General features: G+C 38.9%; 1 protein-coding gene across 5 annotated transcripts in view; it reads right to left on the bottom strand.

The window, feature by feature from the left end:
* Positions 1-12,032, bottom strand: part of l1cama (L1 cell adhesion molecule, paralog a) — a 55,715-nt gene that overhangs the window by 11,888 nt on the left and 31,795 nt on the right. For 4 of the 5 annotated variants that reach the window (XM_047806808.1, XM_027170429.2, XM_047806810.1 and 1 more), the window contains 14 exons: positions 9,778-9,792; positions 8,474-8,576; positions 7,963-8,150; positions 6,678-6,800; positions 6,021-6,191; positions 5,220-5,331; positions 4,946-5,130; positions 3,262-3,393; positions 2,687-2,830; positions 2,488-2,599; positions 1,650-1,810; positions 1,278-1,437; positions 991-1,115; positions 760-858 (listed from right to left, as the gene is read on the bottom strand). In XM_047806808.1, coding sequence (XP_047662764.1) covers positions 760-858; positions 991-1,115; positions 1,278-1,437; positions 1,650-1,810; positions 2,488-2,599; positions 2,687-2,830; positions 3,262-3,393; positions 4,946-5,130; positions 5,220-5,331; positions 6,021-6,191; positions 6,678-6,800; positions 7,963-8,150; positions 8,474-8,576; positions 9,778-9,792 — 1,830 coding nt within the window. The remainder of the gene's footprint in view (positions 1-759; positions 859-990; positions 1,116-1,277; positions 1,438-1,649; positions 1,811-2,487; positions 2,600-2,686; positions 2,831-3,261; positions 3,394-4,945; positions 5,131-5,219; positions 5,332-6,020; positions 6,192-6,677; positions 6,801-7,962; positions 8,151-8,473; positions 8,577-9,777; positions 9,793-12,032) is intronic. The other variant, XM_047806811.1, reaches the window with a different exon arrangement.

Genomic DNA, 12,032 nt, shown 5'->3' with positions numbered 1-12,032 from the left:
TAGCTAAGAGCGATTTCCTCACACGGTGAATATAAGGCTTCGATCAGGTTGTTGGTTAGCTACATGAAACCAGTGTGAGTCTAATCAGTTTAGTTTGTGCTAGTTTCGATCATATATGGCTGTCAGTGAAAACTGAATATTTAAATACAATTCTCATTTTTCACATTTGGGGTAAACAGATATTAAAGTTCTATCATTTTGCTTGTGACTGAGATACATGTAAAAGAGAAACACATTCCAATTCATGAAAGTTTGTACTGTATAGCTTAAAACATAAAAATTTAATCACTGGAAAATTCAAAATTACTTTGGGCCAAATTTGTCCCAGGCTGCCAATGTTAATTTCATTACTTCACTTCTACTCTGGGTGCACAAACTTTTGCACTCAACTGTAATAAGAACTGAATGTGAGTAATAACATGCCTGGAGAAAAGGTTTTTGAAAATGAGGAATAATCATTACGGTGACTGAATAGTATTTCAGACAGTGCGATCATGATGTATGTAGACATATACAGTGTTTGGCAGACACCTTTATATTTATCTCAGTTATACAGCTAAGCAATTGAGGGTTAAGGGCCTTGCTTACGTGCCAAGGTGTGAAAGCTTGGTGACCCTGAGGTTCAAGCTCAAATCTTTATGATCAGTAGCCCAACACCTTAACCACTGACTTACCATTTCGCACATGTTGCTTAATATCTATTATTAGAGTCAACAAAGCTTTATGTGTGCTATAGAAATTTATAGAAATCACATGTACCTAGAATAGGGCTTTTGTGGTTATCTCCAGGAACCCATGACAGCTCAACTGAGTGAGCTTTATGCTCAATCTGCAGCATGGAAGGAGGGTCTGGTCGGTCTGAGAGCAGGAGAGAGTGAGTAAGGATACATACATATTGTAGATGGGAAACCACTGACATCACATACACACCAACTCAAATAATATTTACTGCAATTTATTTCTTCCATTGATTTTTTTTAAATGTCGTACCAACAACTGTGAGACTGCCGCTAGCTTCAGCCATGTCCAGACTTGATATGACCTCACAACCATAAACACCTTCATCTTCATCCTGAACATCATTTATTATGAGCTCTGTCTCATCGATTATGTACCTAAAACACATTAATAGTAAGATACAGCATCAATAATGTCATCCAGTTGAATGAAGATAAGCAAATCTGCATTGAACAGTTCAGAAGTAGACACTTCTAGAAATTAAAAATTTTATCACTTTGCAGATAGGATTATTATTTTAAAATATTCTGACATCCTACTTGTCTATATCAGACGATTCATCAAGCTTCTTCTTGGTCTTCCTCCACAGGATTTGAGGTGGACCAAGATTGCTGTCCATCTCGTACTGACAGGTGAAGGTGGCCGTTTTCCCCTTCTGAACATACAGGTTCAGTGGTGGATTCACGATCACTGTCCGGTCTGATAAAGACATGGTTGTTACTTAACGTAATTGCAGACAGCTCACACCATCGCCTGCTCTAATGACAGTGAAGATTAAAATAGCTGCAAAAGTTTGATGAGAGATATAGTCAGTATCTGATGCTAGCCCATGAAGGGGTGTGTATATTTAAAAAAAAAAGATAGAAGTAATAAAGTGTGAGAATGCAGTGTGTTTCTTCCAGGTTACTCACTGAGGACTTCCAGCTCGGCAGTGATGGAGAGTTTGTGTCCAACCACTGAACAGGTGTACAGGCCTGTGTCATTGTGGAATACATTACTGATCTCCAGAGTACCATTACCTAGCTGATTCATCCTGGGGTTAGACATCACAGGTTCCCAGGTTTCATCCTCCCTGAGAACACACACACACACACACACACACACACACACACACACACACACACACACACACACACACACACACATTTTCTGCCTTCTTCCTTCTAACTGAATTTACAGTAACTATTCTTCTTCTTTTTTGTTTACACTTTTGCTTTAAGTTTAGTTCATAATTCTGTTTCTTCAATTTAGTTTCTTTAATATTTCCCCTTGACAACTTTGTTAATTAAATTGAATCCTTTAGCCAATATAAGATTTGTTTTAAAGACTTGACACAATTGTGCAAATGACACACTACTAACTCATCAAAGAAAACACCAATGAAAAGTATTACTAAAATATATTACTTAAAATAGTTATGATTTTTATCATTTTAGAGTGATTGTTTATATCTATACATGGAAACCATTTGGTTATGTTTTAAAAAATTCTAAAAGTGTTCTGATGATATACGTATAAATTATGATATGATATGATACCAAAAATTTAGTGAAAAAAGTAATCCATGCTGCACATTAGCACCAGTGGTGGCCTGAGCTACTCGAGTACTGTGGTGATTATGATGATGAGTCCTAAATGTTACCAGAGACTTTATCTCCCAGGATAATCTCTGAAAAATAGCATATCACTATGTCATATATGTCACATTCTCTAATGATTAAGCACATTAGCACATCGACTGACTCTCACCATGCGATTTTTGGGCGAGGCGAACCAAAGGTCACGCACTGCAACCTGGCCGTCTTTCCTTCCGTCACTCTGTACAGCAATGAGTCCTCCGTCAGGATCTGTGGAGGAAGCTCTGAAACAGCAACACACACAGTTAAAAAAAAAACAAGACAACATGTTTAATGTAAAGTTTTTTCTCTAAAATTCAATGTGTAGTCACCGATGATGACGACGTGGATGTTGAGGAGGATGGTGCCGTGTTTGTTAGACGCCTTGCACTGGTACACTGCAGTGTCACTGAGCTTCACGGTCTGCAGTCTGAGAACCCCTCCGTTCACAGTACGATGTGAGTCTGGGGGTATTTCTACATGATGGATAGAATAAAATCTGTGGATGTCTAGAAATATTTTAAACAGCGGGTATGATAGAAATACTAGAGATTTTGCTAGAAATATATTCACCCCATCTAAGATTTTCTCCTTTGGATTCATGGCAGAAGGCTACAATGCTAACAAATCTATTTTTGAGCTTTGTTACTTTGTTTGAAATCATTGCAGAGAATGCAGAGTGCACTTATGAAATCCCACAATGCACTGCTTGAGATTTGTATCCAAACAATGCACCTTAGAGAGTAACCATAACACATAACTTTGTATAGACTATGGCACCATTATGACCCACTTTGTATTCCCCAGAATCGTTGTTGCTGTTACTCTACGTTTGCTCAACACTAATGGATTGCTAGCTCAAATTAGCGCTAACTTTATCACTTTTGGGTAAACACAGTGCAGTTACCTGAGAGAAGAGTTCCATTGATACTCCAGGTGATCTGTGGAGATGGGATCCCGTCTGCCTGGCAGTCCAACATGACCGACTCTCCTGGAGCGTACAGTTCGCTCTTGGGTTCCTTAATCCAGTACGGAGCAGCTACACAAACATATAGTATGTGCACATGTAAATACGCAACACTGAACTTTTCACCTGAGTGCTAGTCTAATATCTGTCTTTCCTCTTGCTGAGAAATACAATATGCGCTGCGTTAAAAAAAACTCCTGTGAGCAAAAATCTGCACCTTCTACACTCTCCATTGTTAATGTGAGAGCACATGGACACTTGTTAGAAATACTAATGCCTGGGGTTGGTCCACATCTCCTATAACCTCAAATATAGTAAACAGAACATTTTGCCTAGAAAACACAATGTAGTGGTAGTATATTAGTTAGAAATTAAAATTTAGTTTGTATTTTTATTTATAGGAGTGACGAGGATGGACAGGATTAGGAAAAGCACATCAGAGGGACAGCTCAGGTTGGCTGTTTTGGGGACAAGGTCAGAGAGGATAGATTGAGATGGTTTGGACTTGTACAGAGGAGGAAGATGGTTATATTGGTAGAAGGATGTTGGAGATAGAGCTGCCAGGTAAGAGGTCAAGAGGAAGGACAAAAAGGAGATATTTGGATGTGTTAAATGAGGACATGAAGGTAATTGGTGTGAGAGTAGAGGATGTCGAGGATAGAGTTAGGTGGAAACAGATGATTCGCTGTGGACACCTCTAACAGGAGAAGCCAGAAGAAGAAGAAGAAGAAGAAGAAGAAGAAGAAGAAGAAGAAGAAGAAGAAGAAGAAGAAGAAGAAGAAGAAGAAGAAGAAGAAAAAGAAGAGGAAGATTTTTACTTAATATTTGAAGAATTGATGGAATCCCACTAATCAAGATGCATTTTGTCTCTTATGTCCTATAGATGTTACATCAACCAAAACAATCTTTACAGCCTGGAATTGCATTTTGTAATGTCTTCTGAAATGGGAAAATGCTAAATGTTCTGCATGGAGTACCGTTCTAAAATGTTTATTAGTTATACAAGTATAGCAAGTCTAACTATACAATTTCCTGCCTAATTACCAGCCACTTTACCATTACCAATTATCATCCACTCAGCACTTCTGAAAACCTTTCTTTATTCTTGGACTATACTGAGATGCAAAATTGAGTAAATATGAAACCTCTACCTACTTCGGTTTCTTCAGTTCATCAGTGACTAAAAACAGACTGTATTTTTCTTTATATAAATCATGTGAGAGATTTGGATAAAGTCCAATCAGCATAGAATTGTTCACAAACAACGAATTGGTTCTGTCTCAAACTGCATACTAATGTAAACAACAGCATAGACAGAGAGTAATTTGTCATGGTTTCATGATAATAAATAATGTATAAAATGCTCCTCCCTTTATTGAGAAGGTTATTAGTGAGCTAATGAATATTCATGAACATTAGGTAGTATATTTTATGAATATTTATGACTAGTGAGCAGTCTCAGTGTCAGTGTCAGACAATGAAACATTACACATTGTGTATTCACAATGTTCAGAGATGTGTTTCAGAGACATGTAGACATTAAAAATCCCTAAAAATCATAATATTTTGTTTCCCAAGTGAATCAGTGGGTTAGTGTAGCTCTAACAGATGGTCAGATCCATACCTTCAACAGAGACGGTATAAGTGTGTGTGACGGTGCCTTGAGAGTTGTTGGCTGTGCATTGGTACTCTCCATCATCCCGCTCTGAGATGTTGGTGAAACTCAGCACCCGGTCGAAATTCTCTCTGGAAGTACGAGACTCGGACAGAGCTCCGTCCTTCCTCACCCACTGGATGGACGGGGTGGGGCTTAGGAAATGAGAAAGGAGTATGGACATTTTGAATTCAGCACTTTTTCAATATAAAGGATGCTCACACAAACACACAAAGACACTCACAGGCCTTGGACGATACACTCCAGTTCCAGTGTTTGGCCCTTCAGGACCAGATAAGAGCTGTGTGTGCCGGTTGGTCTCATCATCTGCGGCCGTCTGTTTCGCAGTAAGTTAGCTACAGGCGAAGGGAAATTAACAAAAAAATTGGGCATATGTAAAATGTCAGAACAAAAACAACCGGATCACATGCTGTGCAGAACACAGTGAGAGATATATCAGTGCCTGGAAATGCCAGACAGTCTCGCAAGATGAGGTTGCATCAGATGCATCTTCATCCTACAGTGTCAGATTTAAACCCAGAGATGTGTTCACTCCTCCCTCCCTTCCTTCCTTGCCTCCTTCCCAGCTGTCTGAGGCTATTCTTGAAAGGCAGGTTATTATAAATAAGAACTTTATCCTAAAAACGTTAGACATGAAGCAGGACAGGAATGCCAATCCATTTCAGGACGATTTTTTACCACAAAAGTTCTAACTACAGTTACACTCATCCTGAGTAAGTGCTTTATCCTGGTCAGGGTCGTGGTGGCTTCACATCCTGTCATGGAAATGCTGTGCATGAGGTCGGAATACACCCTGGATGTGATGTTGTCTCTCTAAATGCAGCAGATGTGTGAACTGAGCTCTAGCTTGGTACAGAATAAATATCTTTCATATGGACAGGAAAATTGCAATAACTTGCACAGCAGTAATGGATGGATGGAACTCGAGACTCTGAAGCTGTGAGGCAGCAACAGTACTAAAACTAACACTATAAATTAAACACATATAAACTATAACAAGAGCAAGCTGCAAGGCTACACTTACATGGTGTGACCTTCAGGGTAATGGGTTCTTTGGCTACAATGATGCGGGCTCCCAGAAACTGCACGTTGCAAGTGTAATCACTTCTGTTGTCTTCAAGGGTCACGTGAGAGAAGTAGAGGTTTCCATCACGGCCCTGAGTCACACGCTCGCTCTGCTGGATGTGCCGAAGTCCTGCAGCAGGACAGCAAGAAACAGGGATATCGTGTAGAAAATGTGTTAGGGTGGAATTTTGTTCCACTCACTCACTCATTCACTCCCTCTTCTCTCACTCACTTACTCCCTCCCTCTCACACACACACACACGCACACACACACACACACACACACACACACACACACACACACACACACACACACACACACACACACACTCACTCACTCACTTATTCCCTCCCTCTCACTCACACACATACTCACTCACTCACTCACTTCCTCCCTCTCTCTCTCTCTCTCTCACACACACACACACACACACACACACACACACACACACACACACACACACACACACACACACACACACACACACACACTCACTCACTCACTCACTCACTCACTCACTCACTCTCTCGTTCCTATGAGAAAAGGCACAGAGGCTCGCTCACTCACTCACTCACTCTCTCGTTCCTATGAGAAAAGGCACAGAGGCTCACTCACTCTTATCCATCCAGTGGATCAAAGGAGTCGCAGAGCTTTGTGGAGGGTTGCAGTGTAAGATAGCAGGACTTCCTTCTTCTACCTTCTTCTCCTCCTTCTTCTCTCGCTGCATTGTAGGAGTATCTGAGTGAAGGGTCAGAGGAAAGGTATAGACATCTAAAAGTGATTTCCTTTGAGGAAAACAAGAGAGAAGGCATTCTTGTTTTTATTTTAATGATTTCTTCTGTTTTTAATTATTCTTGTTCTTTTGTAGGCTTTATACTTATATACTTATACTTATTATACTTTATTATTATTATTATTATTATTATTATTATTATTATTATTATTATTATTATTATTATTATTATTATTATTATTATTATTATTATATTACAACAACAGCAATAATAATAATAAGTATAATAATAAGTATAATAAGTGTAAGTATATAAGTATAAAGCCTACAAAAGAACAAGAATAATTAATTATAATATAATATTATATATAATATATATAATAATAGCACTCAATAATTGTACTATTAATAATAAATATAATAATAGTACTCAGACCAATGTATTATTATTATTATTATTATTATTATTATTGTTGTTGTTGTTGTTGTTGTTGTTGTTGTTGTTGTTGTTGTTGTTATTACTAAGCATTGTATTGCATAAGTAATAGCCACATGCCGAACATTGTCTTAGATTGATCATTCATAATTATGTAATAAAAGCGTTATTTAAAAGCCAAAAGCTGCACCTGCTGCACGTAGCCTACATAATGAGCTCGTTAGGATGTGAGCTATTGTTAGCTGTGTGCTTGCTGAGTACTCGCACTTCCTGCACATATTAATCCTACAAGGACCCGTCCCTGCTGATAAGCTCTCACCGTATCGACTCAACCTGGTTACTCAGGGAACCGTTGTCACGGAAACAGGGGGTGAGGTCAAAACGAGGCAGGATAAGAACAGGTAGAGAGGCGGCAGAGCTGCTGGAGTGATGCCAAGCTGAGTTTTATGTGCGCAAACAGTGACCAGCGTTACACTGCACTACAGAACCAGGATTTGAAGATTATGTATTTAACATCAAAACACCAAAGCTTAAATTGTTATGTGACTGTTTTTTAAGCAAAACCCACAACAAATTAAATTCATCAGGGTGGATAATAATTGGTTATGTAGTTTAAGTACATTGGATGATATCTTTATTTCACTGGTATCTTTACTAATAGCAGTCACTGTAAATAAAACAACACAGAGGCAGATGGAAATATTATAATCAGCACAAGGACTGTGAAGGACCTTCGGTGATGATGTGGACCTCGTTGGACACAGCCGTCCCCAGCTCGTTGGAGACCAGGCAGGTGTAGTTGCCTTGAAACTGGTGAATGGGGGCATCTTTAACTGTAATACTCCCTAAATCGTGAGATGTAATGACACCAGAAATGCTGGCTGGGTCAAATTCCACTCCGTCTTTAAGCCATCGATATCTGCAGGAGATGTGAAAAGACAGGGATGAATTAATATTGCTAGGAATGATTCAACTTGATCATGATAACAAATGATTTAAATATACAGTAGTATAAAGTCAGTATTACTTTATTAATATCATACACTGTTTTTATTTACTCCAGTGTATTAATAAACGTTCCATAATAAGTCTTTGTCAAGATACTACGGTGGCATACGAATTCATTTCTACTGTAGAACTTTCTGTATTTTGTAGTATTCACAACACAAGATTCAGGCATAAGATGTCAGTTATAAGAGCTGACCAATCAGAAACAAGGAATTTGTTACTATGGTTACTGACGTGGGAGGGGGATTCCCAGTTGCCTCACACTTGAGCATGATGTCATCAGAGGAGAAGACGATGAGGGATTCAGGTTGGATAGTTATCTGTGGGGGCATCTTTACTAGAGACACAGAGAGAGTAAGTGAGTGTGAGAGAGAGAGAGAGACAGACAGACGGAGAGAGAAAGAGAATATAGTTTATCAAACCCGTCCCCATCTGTGGTAAATAGAGCGTAGATAATATGGCAGTGATGGAGACAATGACTCCTAAGTATGATGCTTAAGAGATGTTCCTGTCTTTCATTTTGATTAGCAGATGGAGAAGAACGCTGTGTGCACCTTCAGTTCAACCGTAATCATGTGACCCGCTGAACCATGTGACTCCCTGCTGCTCTGAAGCCATAACCTTCTCTCACACAAGCAGGCGCATACACCAATCGTCACATACATTGGTACTGATTTACAAAAACACAATTAGGTCCAAGGAATGTTTCCAAGAAATGGAGCATCACTTGGGTCATGGCGATGTCTCCGGTGAGTTGGCCGAGGGAGCGCAAGACTAATGCATTTAGATTAGGTGAACACGATATGTTCTGCAAATGTCTGACATTTCACGCATGAACAGGTCACAAAGAAACAGCGCAGAGGTGGGGATGAAAATACAGAGTGGTGTAAAAAAAAAACTGAGTGAGACCCTGGGGATATGCTTTGAGCTAATAAATAAGCTGTGTACAAGAGATAAATGTCATATTATAGGAAGTGGTGTGAATATATTAAATGCTTATATGGTAAGCAGTTTGTGTGCTAGGACATTACATTTTTATTTTGCTCCAGCAGGGAGTACAGAGAGACAATAATGTCTGGTCTTGTGAAGTGCTCAACAGTAATATATATTTTATGTGGTTTGAATTAACAGAACTGAGGTTCACGGAGGGAAAAAATCAAGACAGTAAAGACAAGACAGAGAGAGAGGGAAAGAGAGAGAGAGAGAGAGAGAGAGAGAGAGAGAGAGAGAGAGAGAGAGAGAGAGAGAGAGAGAGAGAGAGAGAGAAGGGAATATGAACACTATGTATATGATAGCTAACGGACAGAGACTCAGACAGCAGTGGTGAGCAGATGGTGGGATGGATGCCTTAATAAAACCATCACTACAGATGGAGGGAATGAGGCTGATTCCTCCTCTCGTCCATCACCCATCCTCTGCTTATTATCCACATTTAACATATACTTTATGTACACAAAAGAAAACTCATGTCTGTCACACACACACACACACACACACACACATACACAAACACACACGAGGATTTTGTAAGCACTTACGTTCTTTCATGCGGTCTGTCCGGAGAGTCAGCAGGGGTAAAGGATAGAGTCTGTTAGGTTTATACACACAAGCCAAATACACTTGGACATTATACACACATGAAAACACACAAATTCAGCACATTATATTGCACCAGAATCTTTTCTACCCTCATCGGTACTAATATTAGGAACCAAGACACCGGTTTAGCTTACATACAAATATTCATTTAAATTATAACCTTAGGACTTATAAAGCATCTGATTTTGGTTCTTTCATTAACAGAACATCTACAGCAACACAGTGCTCAAACACAAGACGGGAAATGTTAGTCTACTGAAGAAATTCAGACGTTTATGACACCACCACTGAGGGAAATTCTCCCTCTAGCCACATACCTGCTTTAAATGTGCTGCCGTTGTCATACTTTCAGTCTGATGATTATATCACCAATTAAGCTGTTAGCGATTGTGTTTCTGTAAGTGCCTTAAGGTAGTTTATTTAAGAACAGGAAAGTAATGTATAGTTTTTTGGCCTAATAAATACATAACTGGATACTGTACACAGCAGAGGTTTCATGTTTGACCTGCTGGAACGTTTCATACAACTAAACTCAGTTCAAGCTGATTAATGTTGTGCCTCAATAATAAAGTAACTAGCACATTTTATCAGCATTTTTTAAGCAATAGAAAAATGTTTCAAAACACGATGTGACCTTTCGTGAAAGAATTTTCCACTGTATAATGCAGTCGCCAGCAATTTGTATTGTTTCATTACTGCATCATTTTCTTGTGATAATATCAGTAGTATCTGGCTGACTCGTTAGGCACAAAATGAGGCTGAGGGTAGCGACCGTGATGAGGTTTTGAGTCGTTAAATATCAGATTAATTAGCTACAGCAGCTCTATGAGGCATCTAGAATTTTTGTACCTATGATAACATCTTTAGTAAAAAAATTTTCCCAGTGCTACTCTGAATTAAAGAGAACAGCCTTCATTCAAGCGTAATACATACAAATTACTCCTTTTTTCTTTTAACCCTCCTGCAGACCTCATCTGAATTCCTATGCAAATTAGGAGCGTCATCAAGTTGACCTTGTCTGTTTTGACTGCTTATAAAAAAGTATGATGATAGTATATATGAAAGTATATATGATAGCCTTTTTTTCACCTTTTTTGTCTAACTTGTTTACAAAATATTAACATATATTTAGCAAAAAATTTTGTAATATTTGGTATAATAAACCTCATTAAGTAGTTTTTTGCTAGTAAAAAAAAACAGAAATTTTGAATTATTTTCACTATAGAGGCACAAAAGTTAATGCACAATTACAGGCTGGTATATTTAAAAGGCAGGAGATTGTTTTGAAAGCATTTTGACCATTTCTAATGTCAGCAAATAATAAAATATGTTTTTTTTTAATGCTTATAAATCAAAAATTCTACAATGATCACCATCCTGTGTGATCAGCTTACATTTGTGAACATTTTACACTTGTTATATCTATTTTGCCTACCAGGTTGAGCAGCCAATGGAGTAAGACGTGTGATATGAGACTATTTTGCCTACCAGATGCCATCTGATCACGCCACACACACACACACACACACACACACACACACACACACACACACACACACACACACACACACACACACACACACACACCACTCAGAAACATGGCATAATCTGATTTGGATATGAAAAATATGAAAATGTGTGTGTGTGTGTGTGTGTGTGTGTGTGTGTGTGTGTGTGTGTGTGTGTGTGTGTGTGTGTGTGTGTGTGTGTGTGTCTGTGTGTGTCTGTGTAAAGCTTGTTGGTAGAAGAAGAAGAGTAGAGAAGATATTTTCCCCAGCTGGACAAATGCAAATGCATATAACAAGTGTGAAGCATTTACAAATGAGTAGCTTTTGTTTTGTCTGGAGGCCTAATGAATTGCAATGCCCAATGTGTGTGTGTGTGTGTGTGTGTGTGTGTGTGTGTGTGTGTGTGTGTGTGTGTGTGTGTGTGTGTGTGTGTGTGTGTGTGTGTGTGTTTAGCATCATTTCGGTAGATCATATTTTGCTCTCTGCTAGGCAAAGGCATATCAAAAGTGTGAAATATTTACAAATGTGTAGCTTTTTTTTCTGGAGGCCTAATGAAATGCAATGCCCAATTTGTGTGTGTGTGTGTGTGTGTGTGTGTGTGTGTGTGTGTGTGTGTGTGTGTGTGTGTGTGTGTGTGTGTGTGTGTGTGTGTGTGTTTGTTTGTGCGTGTCCGCATGTGTGTGTGT

Source organism: Tachysurus fulvidraco, chromosome 23, assembly GCF_022655615.1.
Source record: "Tachysurus fulvidraco isolate hzauxx_2018 chromosome 23, HZAU_PFXX_2.0, whole genome shotgun sequence".
Classification (NCBI taxonomy): Eukaryota; Metazoa; Chordata; class Actinopteri; order Siluriformes; family Bagridae; genus Tachysurus; species Tachysurus fulvidraco.
This window is presented reverse-complemented; position numbering and strand designations above follow the sequence as displayed.